We start from the raw sequence: 11412 nt of genomic DNA, 5'->3' as shown, positions 1-11412 counted from the left end.
TGGAAACAAAACAATTTAAAATGACTTGCCACAGTAGGTAACAGCATTCAAAAGTCCTTTATCCAAAAGATCAAGGCTAAGATCACATTCGGCACTGGGCAGGATGAACGAGACTACTCCTGTCTCGTATACAGTCCCCATAATGGCAGGAATGGCGACAATCAATAACAAATAATTGAAGCGCCCAAAACCACAAGCTTCGATGGCTGTCTCGAAATCAGCAGGAGCCTCTATGCTCTTCTCCACTACGACGAAGAAAAAAATTGTCAAATATTAGTAGGAAGTATGGAAATTTCTTTTAGACCTTACCTTGTTTGGGTTCTTCGTCCTTGACATGTGTTTTTGTGGAATCCATATCGAACTGGGAAACTGGAGCATAGGCCTACACAATATAATCACCATTAATTATTCACATTCTATACTCTAGAACCTTTCCTACTAATGTCTAAAATCGTACTGAGATTTATCTAAGAAATGCTAAACCTAAAAACTGTAAAATTTTCTGTCTCATTATCTTGGATCATAAATAATGTGAAGAACGCCACCCTAATAAAACTGCACACCCATGTAGTTGAGTGCTTAGATTTAGCTGCTGCAAATTTATCGAGTTTTAATCGGTTAATACAAGGGTCTACAAAGAGTATTTCTTATTTTAATCTTGGCAAATATTTTCGAAGCTTAAAAAGTAGAATATCTTCTAAAGATATTCAAGGTGACTTAAAAATACATTATGATGACATTGCAAGTTGCAAACTTCCACTAGGAGCAGGGGGCAAACTTCTCACATATCAATGAGTGCAGTCCGATTCAAGTTTAAGCCCAATGATAAGAGGGTGGGGGGCGTGCCGCAGTGCAATACCACTTTGGAGAGAAGTTTTTACATCGCATAGTTGGCAGCATTAGGAGGGGAAAACCACCGTTGACAATTTTTTCTGATGGCTTCGCCAGGATTTAAACCCAGGTGTTCAGCGTCATAGGCGGACATGCTCTGCGCTACAGTAGCCTCCTAAAAATACATTTTATTCCAAATATTTGGCATCTAACCTTTTAGACTTTAAACTTTTCTTTAATACGATTGCAAATTCAAATTTTGCCCATGGACATTCCACTAAGGAACAGGAGCAAACTTCTCACATGGCAATGAGTACAGTCCGATTTTATAGCCGAGGCCGAACGGCGTGCCCCAGTGCGACACCTCTTTAGAGAGAAGTTTTACATGGCATAGTACCTCACAAATGTTGCCAACATTAGGAGGGGAAAACCACCGCTGAACATTTTTTCTGATGATCTCGCCAGGATCTGAACCCAGGCGTTCAGCGTCATAGGCGGACATGCTAACCTCTACGGTGTCCTCCGATTACAAACTCTATATTAAATGAACACCTTCCACATTTTGAATACTAACGACCTAAAAACACTTAATATTGGTACCTACCTATACCTTTGTTAACAAGATTAGGCAGAAGTTTAAGATGTTACAATACGATCGGAAAGTCAGGATTGGAGGATCTTCATGAAGCATTCCTTCTCTAGCCATCGCTGCATTAGGTTTAGAATAGCATGGTCAGCGCCGAATCCGTAAGCTTGCGTAATAAGTTGAAAAACAACTAGACCAAATTCGGAAGACTACTCAGAAGAAAGCTTGGGCAAGATAATTTAGATTGTCCAAGTATAGAAGACATCGACGACATTGTCAACAGGATTGCGACTGCACTACTGGGGTACTTCGAATATAGTTCTCCTCTTCGAGAAAGGAAATCCGCCCAATAAAAACTCTGGATGACAGGGGAGATTCGCAATATTGGGAAGAGATCCGCAGACTTAATAACAGAGCACTTCAAAAAAGCGAAGGATAATTGGAAAGTGTATTACACATGGCTCACGGAATACATGAAGATTTTCAAAGCGGCCAAACGCGCCTTCTGGAAACTTTTCTGCGAACAGTTCTCCTATTCGAGAAAGGAAATCACTCTACGAAAAACTCTGACTGGCCGAGGAGATTCGCAATATTGGGAAAGAGATCCACAGACTTTATAACAGAGCACTGCATCCAAAAGCGGAGAGTTATTGCGATGTGTATTACACACGGCTCACGGAATACAAGAATACATGGAAGCTTTTCTGCGAACAGGTCGATAGCGTCAACGACGCCGCGTAGATGAAAAAGTTTCTTTCAAAAACCCATGTCCAAACTGAAACGTCATTAGACGACATGGGAGTGACAACGGAGAACATGTTGAGGCTTTTGATGAAAACGCATTTTCCACAGGATACGACGGAACTCACGGAGACAACGGAATCGTGGAATAATGAGATTGATCGAAGGCTTATCATTGCAGAATTATGGCATAATAAGCCCTGAGAAGCTTCTAATTAACCATTTAAGTCACTCGGACCTGATGGAATATTTCCTTCGTTACTAAAGAAGGAGGCCGACTATCTGGCGCCCCACCTGACCCGTATTTTCACAGCGTGCCTAGGCCTTGCATATACTCCGAAAGTCTGCCATGAGGACAGGTTGGTATTTATACCCAATTCCGGCAAGGCATGTTATGCGACACCGATGGCTTACAGAGTTATAAGCCTTACGTCCTTTGTACTCATAACCATGGAACGTATTGTGGATACCATGATAAAGAGTACGACATCCATCGACCTGCCTTAATCTAAACAGCATGGTTATGTCAAGGGAAGATCGGTGGAGACTGCCCTGCACGAGGTTGTACATAAAATAGAAAAATTTTTCCATGTCAAGATGTACACACTGGCAGTATACATTGACATTGAGGGGCCTTTCATGTGCGGACCGACTCACAGATCCAACCCTTAGTCCAGTACCGGGTGCATCGGGTCCTAAGAGACTGGATAAACCATATGCTAAAGAACAGGTGGATAAATTGTAGGTCCCAAGAAGCAAATATAAGGGAGAAAGTGGCATTTGGCACGCCACAGAGTGGCATTTGGTGGTCATTCCTATCGGTGACCACCATAAATAACCTATTACTGATGCTGACTGAGAAGCGACTTGAACCCATCTGCTAGATAATGTAATAATACTTCTACGAAGAACGGATCAGCATCAGCTATGCAGAGAGAGATCGGTCTATATGGCAGCTATATCCACATCTGGACCGATCTGTGCCATATTGCAGAAGTATATCGAGGGTCGTAACTTAACACACTGTCCCAAATTTCGGCGACATCGGGCAATAAATGCGCCTCTTATGGGCACAAAACCTTAAATCTATAGATCGTTCTATATGGCAGCTAAATCAAAATCTGAACCAATCTGGGCCAAATTAAAGAATGGCGTCGAGGGGTCTAACACAATTTACTGTCCCAAATTTTGGCAAAATCGGACAATAAATGCGCCTTTTATGGGCGCAAAACCTTAAATCGAGAGATCGGTCTATATGACAGCTATATCCAAATCTGGGCCCATTTGAGCCAAATTAAAGGAGAATGTCGAAGGGCTTAACATAACTCGCTGTCCCAAATTTCAGCAAAATCGGATTATAAATGCGGCTTTTACGGGCCAAAGACACTAAATCGGCGGATGCCATTCTATTGCCCCAACGTCAGTATAACCATTTAAGGTTCGTTACATACACATGTTGTTCACTTTGAGGTGTTTGAGTTCGCCAACAATAGCTGCTTGTGATTCTCCAGCCAAATAAAATGCAATTGCACTATTTCCCTTGAATTCCCTCAATAAGCAACTTCGTTTTAAATAAACGCAGAAGCCAATGCTGTCAGTAAAACAAATATCATATAGCTATCAATTTAAGTTTGATGGATACAACCCAGTCTACAGGGCTCTAGCCCCTAGAAGTCTCAATTTTTGCCCGATTTGACTGAAATTTAGTATGTGAACCGACACACAGTGGGATAGAATCGAAAAAATACTATTTACAAATATTTTGCGTGGTAGTTTGTAGAAAAATAAAATTCCGCCAAATTCAAATTCTAGTCCCCTCCAGGAGTTTTATTATAGTGAGTACCCTTCCATCTCACGGTACTGCCTATTTTGTGCAGCGTTGCCACTTTTCACTACTTTGGAGATGTAAATATGTTTACCCTCCACCATAGGATGGGGGTATACTAATTTCGTCATTCTGTTTGTAACACCTCGAAATATGCGTCTGAGAGCCTACAAAGTATATATATTCTTGATCGTCATGCCATTTTAAGTCGATCCAGCCATGTCCGTCCCTCCGTCTGTCTGTTGAAAACACGCAAACTTTCGAAGGAGTAAAGCTAGCCGCTTCAAATTTTGCACAAATATTTTCTATTAGTCTAGGTAGGTTGGGATTATAAATGGGCCAAATCGGTCCATGTTTTGATATAGCTGCCATATAAACCGATCTTGGGTCTTGATTTCTTGAGCCTCTAGAGGGCGCAATTCTCGTCCGATTTCACTGAAATTTCAAGATAAGTATGGTTCAAATCGGTCCATGTTTTGCCGCATAAACCGATCATGGGTCTTGAATTCTAGAGCCTCTAGAGGGCGCAATTTCTATCAGATTTGACTGAAATTTTGCACGTGGTGTTTTTGTGTCACTTCCAACAACTGTTTCAAATATGATTCAAATCTGTTCTTAATCTGGTATAGCTGTCATATAAAACGATCTTGGATATTGACTTCTTGAGCCTCTAGAGGGCGCAATTCTCATCCGATTTGGCTGAAATTTTGCATGAGGTGTTTTGGTATGACTTCCAATAACTGTGCTAAGTGTGGCGCAAATAGGTTCATAACCTGATATTGCTGCCATATAAACCGATCTGGGATCTTGACTTCTTGAGCCTCTAGTTTTACTTTAATACCGAGTTTATTTGTAAACAAAGAAAATCCTTATATTGTTTAATTGATATTATTTTTTAATTACAGATTACGTTGCGGATTTTTTGCATCATCATCCATTAGTTTTGGTAAGTCTACTTCTTTTTGCACATATATTTTGTATGGTATGTTTCACAGTTCTTCTTGGTATGCTTATGATAATTGCGTTTAAAACTTCAATATATTTCCTATGTTTCTAAAATTGGACTCTTTTTTTCATTATGTGATTTATGTTCATAAACCTTGGTGACACTTTAATTTATAAAAAGCTACTTTCTGTTAAATAATAGCTATAAAGTGAGATAATAGTTCCTTTATCTTTCATATCAATTTTGTTAGGATAGGTCAATGTGCTTACTTTAGTACTTTAATGTTCTTAATGTCTTAATCTTATCGTGGGTATTTTTTGCGTGAAACTTAAATGCTTTATATTTGCATATATAAACTGTAATCCATCTTATCTCAGGAAATATTCTCTAACAACAAATTTTTCTCTAAAATCTCCTCTAAAAACAAAGTTTTTACTGAACATTTTCTTCAAAGGAAAAATTTCAATACCATTTTTCAAAAGAAAAAAATTTCAATGGTATATTTTCTAAAGTCAAAATTTCACTAAATTTTCTTATAAAACAAAATTTTAACTCAAGTTTCTAGAAATACAAAAATCTCATGCAAGTTCTTTAAACACACAAAATTTTAAATATGGCCTGAAGACAACATTTTTATGAAGTTGAGACTATTCTTTGCAGAGTTGTTGGTAGTTGCAGGAGTAGTCATGTAAAAATTTTCAGCCTTAAGTGCAATCGCCTCAAATTGGAAGCTATATAAGTCTGATATCGAAATGGTCTTATTGAGGAAACGTGGTGCGTTAAATTGGCCCACCTTCGTCTTCCTCGAGAACAGTCTTCTCTGGGTTAACATTGAGACCTCTGGGTCTAGCCCAGTCATATGCCATATGCAGGACATCGTCTGCGTAGCAGTCGGGTTCCAATCCCTCCTCAGTCAGCATCCGTAATGGGTCATTTATGGTGGTCACCCATAGGAGTGGCGATAAATTTCCCCCCGTGGCGTGCCCTGTGCCATTTTCTCCTTTGTATTTATGCCATGGGACACACAATTTATCCACCTGTTCCTTAGCAGGCTTACTTATCTCATTCGAATGTTTGCGTAATTTCGCCGGACAGACATAGTTAGATTGATGTAAAATGTCATGGCGATCAAGAAGACAGGGCAACTGACACGAAGTGTTAACTAGTGCAAACTGGTATACCTATCAACTATAAATGACAGCTACATTTGTTTGGTAGCTTATTATATTGTTTAGAAGCCATCAAAAAATGTACTGCTAGGTTTATTTAAAATCCATGTTACTCATGGCTCTTGTTGGCGAACTCAAATACCTCAAAGTGAACAAAATGCTTGCTTATCGTACTATAAATCGTTTTAATGATACTAAAAGCGTTGCTAAAAGCCAAGGCGCTGGTCAAGAAAAAATAAAACTGCAACAACAACCGAAATGGTTTGGCAAATGAAGGCTTGGATTCAAAGAAATCCACATATAAGTGTCAATGGAATGTTAAATGCTTACAAGTTTCAAATAGCACACGTTCCTAAATTCTGCCGGGTCGAATCTTGGGAACCCACCGCCATATATTTTACTAAAAATTAACGCAAAATAAATTTTGTAGAAGGGCATACTTTTACCCTACGTCTTAAATTTCTGCCATTCTATGCAAAAACTAAAGCTTCTAGCTACCGAACGAGGATAATCGAGAGATCGGTTTATATGGGAGTTAAAGACCGACTTGAACCGTACTTGACACAGTTGTTGGAAGTCGTAGCAGATCTCTATATGCAAAATTTCAGTCAATTATCATTATGTTAAATCGGGAGATCGGTTCATATGGAAGCCATATCAGGTTTTTGACAGATTTTGAACGTATTTGGCACAGTTATGGGAAGTCGTAACAGTAAAATACGCACAAATTTTTAGCCAATTCTGACATAAATTGCGGCTTCCAAGAGTTTCATCCGTTAAATGGGGAGATCGGGTAATATGGGAGCTATATCAGGTTATAAACATATTTAGCACAGTTGTTGAAGCAAAACACTACCCGCAAGATTTCTGCCAAATTTGACAAAAATTGACAATCATATCAGGAGATCGGTTTATATGGCAGCTATAATTATATCTGAACCGATTTGACCTATTTAAAATCCCCAATCACCTTCATCAATAATAAGTGTCTGTGCAAAATTTCCAGCGGCTAGCTTTACGCCTTCGATTGCTATCGGTCCATCGACAGATGGACGTTCGGACGGATATGGCTAGATCGATTCAGAATATCGAGACGTTCAAGAATATATGGGGTCACAGATCAATATCTCAAGGTGTTACAAGGGAAATGCCTAGATTGGTATAGTAGGTATAAAAAAGGTTTAACTCGAAGAAGCAAAGGAAGGGAAGAGGACACCATAGCGCATAGGTATCGAATCGTGGCCAGAATTATTGGGGGTCGGTTATTCCTTCCTAATGCTGGCGACATTTGTGAGGTTAGGTTAGGTTGAAAATGGGGCATAAATCCGTTCCACTGTGGACCTTTACCCATACCTAAGTCTACGTCTTTCGAAGATAGTTGTCCTTTTCCAGGAAAGCAAATCAGCCCAAGAATGCAAATTTTGCTCATAAACATTCCACTAAAGAACAGGGGCAAACTTCTCACATATCGATGAGTTCAGTCCGATTCAAGTTTAAGCTCAATAATAAGGGGCCTCCTTTTTATAGCCAAGTCCGAATGGCGTGCCGTAGTGTGACACCTCTTTGGAGAGAAGTTTGACATGGCATAGTACCTCACAAATGTTGTCAGCATTAGGAGGGGAAAACCACCGCTGAAAATTTTTTCTGATGGTCTCGCCAGGATTCGAACGCAGGCGTTTAGCGTCATAGGCGGACATGCTAGCCACTGCGCTGCGGTGGCCTCCAAATCAGCCCAAGAAATGGCGGCGCCAAAATGAGAAAGTTTCTCCGATTTTGATGAAATGAAGTCAAATGCAACACCTAATGAAAAATTTTGTAAATATCGTAATTGTGGCTCCTACAGCCTTAAAGAGCCATATCAGATGAAAGATGTATAGTGAAGCTATATCTAAATCTGAACTGTTTTAAATGAAATGTTGCTCACATATTAAGACGTCAAATAAGACATTTCATGCTTAATTTTGTAAAGATCGGTCCAAAATTGTGGCAACTTAAGCCTAAAAAGTCTGTATGGGATGAAAACTATAAATGAAGCTATATCTTAATCTGAACCGATTTCATTGAAAACCAATAGCGTCATCATCATTTGATCAAAAAAGTGAGTCGTGCAAAATTTTACGATAATCGGACAATTCTTTCAAGATTATATGAACATACAGACAGACGGACAGAACGACAAAGATAAATCGATTTAGAAAGGGATTCTAAGCCGATCTTTATACTTATCAATATATAATATATATATCGATTATATCGATATATAATTTATGGGGTCCCAGATGAATATTTCGAGTAGTTACAAACTAAATGACGAAATTAGTATACCCCCATCCTATGGTGGAGGATATAAAAATCGAACTCTAAATTTTCAATAAATCGTAAAGAGATTTTTTTTTTGAATATTTAACACTTCACATTACATTTTTGGACACTGCACTCTTCATCTTAATATATGTATGTATTTTATATATATTTGTTCACAGATTTCTTCTTTTTACTAATTTATTGCAATGATCCTTTGGACATCCTTGGGTTATTCCGATTATATAAAATCCACTTTAGTTTATTCCAATTCGAATGGTGCGAATCTTTTGTTATTGATTCAAATGTGTTTTTGCCTTTCTGTCATTTTAGCAACTGCGATAGAGAGGAGGGTGATCGTTTTCTTTGTTTGTTTTGCTAAATATTTGCTGATGGGCAAGCATTCAGACAGTAGGTACTCTACAAATTTTATGCCAACATTAATTTTTGCTCATACCCAATACCACATTATTAGCCATTTCCATAAAATCACTAACTGAAAGTATTTAAGAACTGAATCTGTGAGTGAGGCATACATTTGTAGCTATGAGCTCCTGATTGGCGACAAGGAGTATTTTTAGATTCCTCATGTAAGCAGACTTTAACCGGAGAGATGTATTTCTGGTTCCTTAAAGGAATGTTTATTGGAAATTTTATTAATATAAACATATAAACGATTGGCAACTTTTAAATGGTTTGAGTTTGAACAAACCCAAAAGAACAATGCTACTCCCGACACGGGATAGCTGTGAGCATCACACTGGCTGGAAAATTTAGATCCGATCTGTGTGTTGTTCCCTGGTGTTACGAGAAGCTTAGTTGCGTGCTTCCGGGCTCGTCCACAGGTTGCGAATAGGGGATTTCTCCATACGGAGTAACTGCTACGGCAATCGCGGACACTCAGCGGACATCGATCGGATGGTCTCAGTAAGAGGCCGGACGGCACCGGCTCTTGCACAAATACTGAGTGCCTATCATGCTCCATATGACAAGGCGAGTTATTGGTGCCCTTAAATAACCAATAACCCTGTTCTCGCGGCTATCGGTCGGTTTCTACATGTGTGTTTTATCAATGGCCCACTGTAAAAGCACATTTTTGATTAGAAATTATTCGATTCTCTCTCATTGAAAGCTAAACCAAGCAATGAATGGTCAATTAAAACAATAACGTCATTTATGCCAATGCCCTATCTATGACCAGTGTACTCGTATTGTTATTGAAAGCTCTAACCCTTTTGTTTCTGTTTATTTGTTGTTAAAATAAAACAAACAAAAATTTATTAACAGATAACAATCAAATGTGAACGAAAATTAAGTTCTCTTATGTGCAATTAAATAAATGATAAACAAATTAATAATAACTAATGAAATATATAATCTCGAGTTATTGGGTCAGTAGACTATTACTGTGCTAAAATTAAAATGATGAAGAAATCAAGAAAAAACGTAATAAGTTCGGCCGGGACGGCCGGGCCGAATCTTATATCATTGTATCATTGCCATGACGTTTTTTTTAAAGGCAGAGACTTAAACATGAAAGATAGAACTGACCTCTTTAGGGCATTAGAAGAAAAATTGTGATATCGGTTTATATTGGAGCCAAATCAGGTCATGATAGTTATGATGGAAAATTTGAGAACAAGCAATATATCAAGCGCCTAGTTTCACTCCCTTAGACAGCCAGACGGACGGACGGTTTTACAGACAGACATACGGGAAGACGGACGTACATGACTAAATCGACTTAGAATGTCAAGTTTATTAATAACTAGCTGACCCGGGCCCGCTCCGCTGCGCCTTCATTTACTTTATATGGGACACATTTTTACTTGGAATATTTAATTTCGACAAAGACCTTTTAGTGAAATATCATGCTACGCAAATAGTATATCGCTTGACTAACAGTTTAACAATAAAGTGCCCTTATCTGAATCCCATATGATCTTTATTGGTCTATGAATTTAATTTTAGATGTAGGGTGTACTCCATTCTTAAAATACCTTTTTCTCGATATCGAATACCTGATATTCTCATGATATCTGATTTAGGGGTGTTTTCGGGGGTGAGGTGATCCCCCAGACACTTGGCCCCGAAAAAATATCAGTAACGTGCTTTTCTTTCAAATGCCATTTATTTAAACCCCATATTGCCATTGGCCTAGAGGAATTTACACGATGAGGCGTCCCCCAAACTCATGACTCCAAAATAGGTTAACAAATTCGTTTTCTAATCTCAAACTCCTTTCATTTGAGCCACATATTGGCAAGGTAGAAAAATGTTTACCCTTTGGGAGATGTTTTGGGGAAGGGGTAATGCCCTAAATACATGGTCCTACATTTGGATATCAAATTCGTATTCTACTCCTAAATACCTTTATTTCAACCTCATATTGCGATGGTCAGTAATAAATTGCTTTTTGAGAGGTATTTGGGGAAAGGAGTAGACCCCAGAAAATTGGGCCCGAAAGTGGGTATCAATTCTTGCTCTACCGCCCAATACCTTTCATTTAAGCTCCACATTGACATGGTCGGTAAATATACCCGATTTAGGGGTGTTTTGGGATTTCGGTTTGGGCCATTGGCCCTAAAAACTATAAATATTTAGTTCCACTTTCTTTAAGACCCAAATTGTCTTGGTGAGCAAATACATCCTATTGGGGGTTGTTATGCTGGTGGGACGCCCCCTAGACAATTGGTACCTAATGTTGATATCAAATACGTGGTCTACTCCCAAACACCTTTAATTTGAGCCCCATATTTCCTTAGTCAGCAAACATGACCGGCTTGGAGGTGTTTTGGGGGATGGGCGGCCACTCAGTGAGTTGGCCTTGAAAATGTAAATATATCGGATACGTGTTCAACGATTCTAAAAACCCTCTTATTTGAGCCTCATATTGCAATAGTGAGCAAATACTTACTATTTGGGTGGTGTTGTGGGGGTGTCGTGGCCCCGTAGACACTTTTCCCGAAAATTCAAATCAGATTCGTGCTTTACTCCCAAAGACCTTTCATTT

The 11412-nt window shown here is 38.9% G+C and overlaps 2 protein-coding genes across 2 annotated transcripts in view; one reads left to right on the top strand and one right to left on the bottom strand.

Moving 5' to 3' along the window:
- Positions 1-11412, top strand: part of LOC131997027 (uncharacterized) — a 341371-nt gene that overhangs the window by 158730 nt on the left and 171229 nt on the right. The window contains exon 2 of the mRNA XM_059367275.1: positions 4889-4929. The gene's annotated coding sequence lies outside the window, so the exon portion shown is untranslated. The remainder of the gene's footprint in view (positions 1-4888; positions 4930-11412) is intronic.
- LOC131997029 (synaptic vesicle glycoprotein 2B-like) lies at positions 16-8723 on the bottom strand. The gene is made up of 3 exons (XM_059367277.1): positions 8519-8723; positions 310-382; positions 16-245 (listed from the first exon to the last, which is right to left on the bottom strand). Exons 1-3 carry the CDS (start codon positions 8540-8542, stop codon positions 16-18), a joined length of 327 nt encoding a protein of 108 aa, XP_059223260.1. The 5' UTR covers positions 8543-8723.

The sequence above is a fragment of the Stomoxys calcitrans genome, chromosome 4 (genome assembly GCF_963082655.1).
Source record: "Stomoxys calcitrans chromosome 4, idStoCalc2.1, whole genome shotgun sequence".
Classification (NCBI taxonomy): Eukaryota; Metazoa; Arthropoda; class Insecta; order Diptera; family Muscidae; genus Stomoxys; species Stomoxys calcitrans.
Note: the sequence above shows the minus strand (reverse complement) of the source record. Positions and strands in the feature narration are given on the sequence as shown.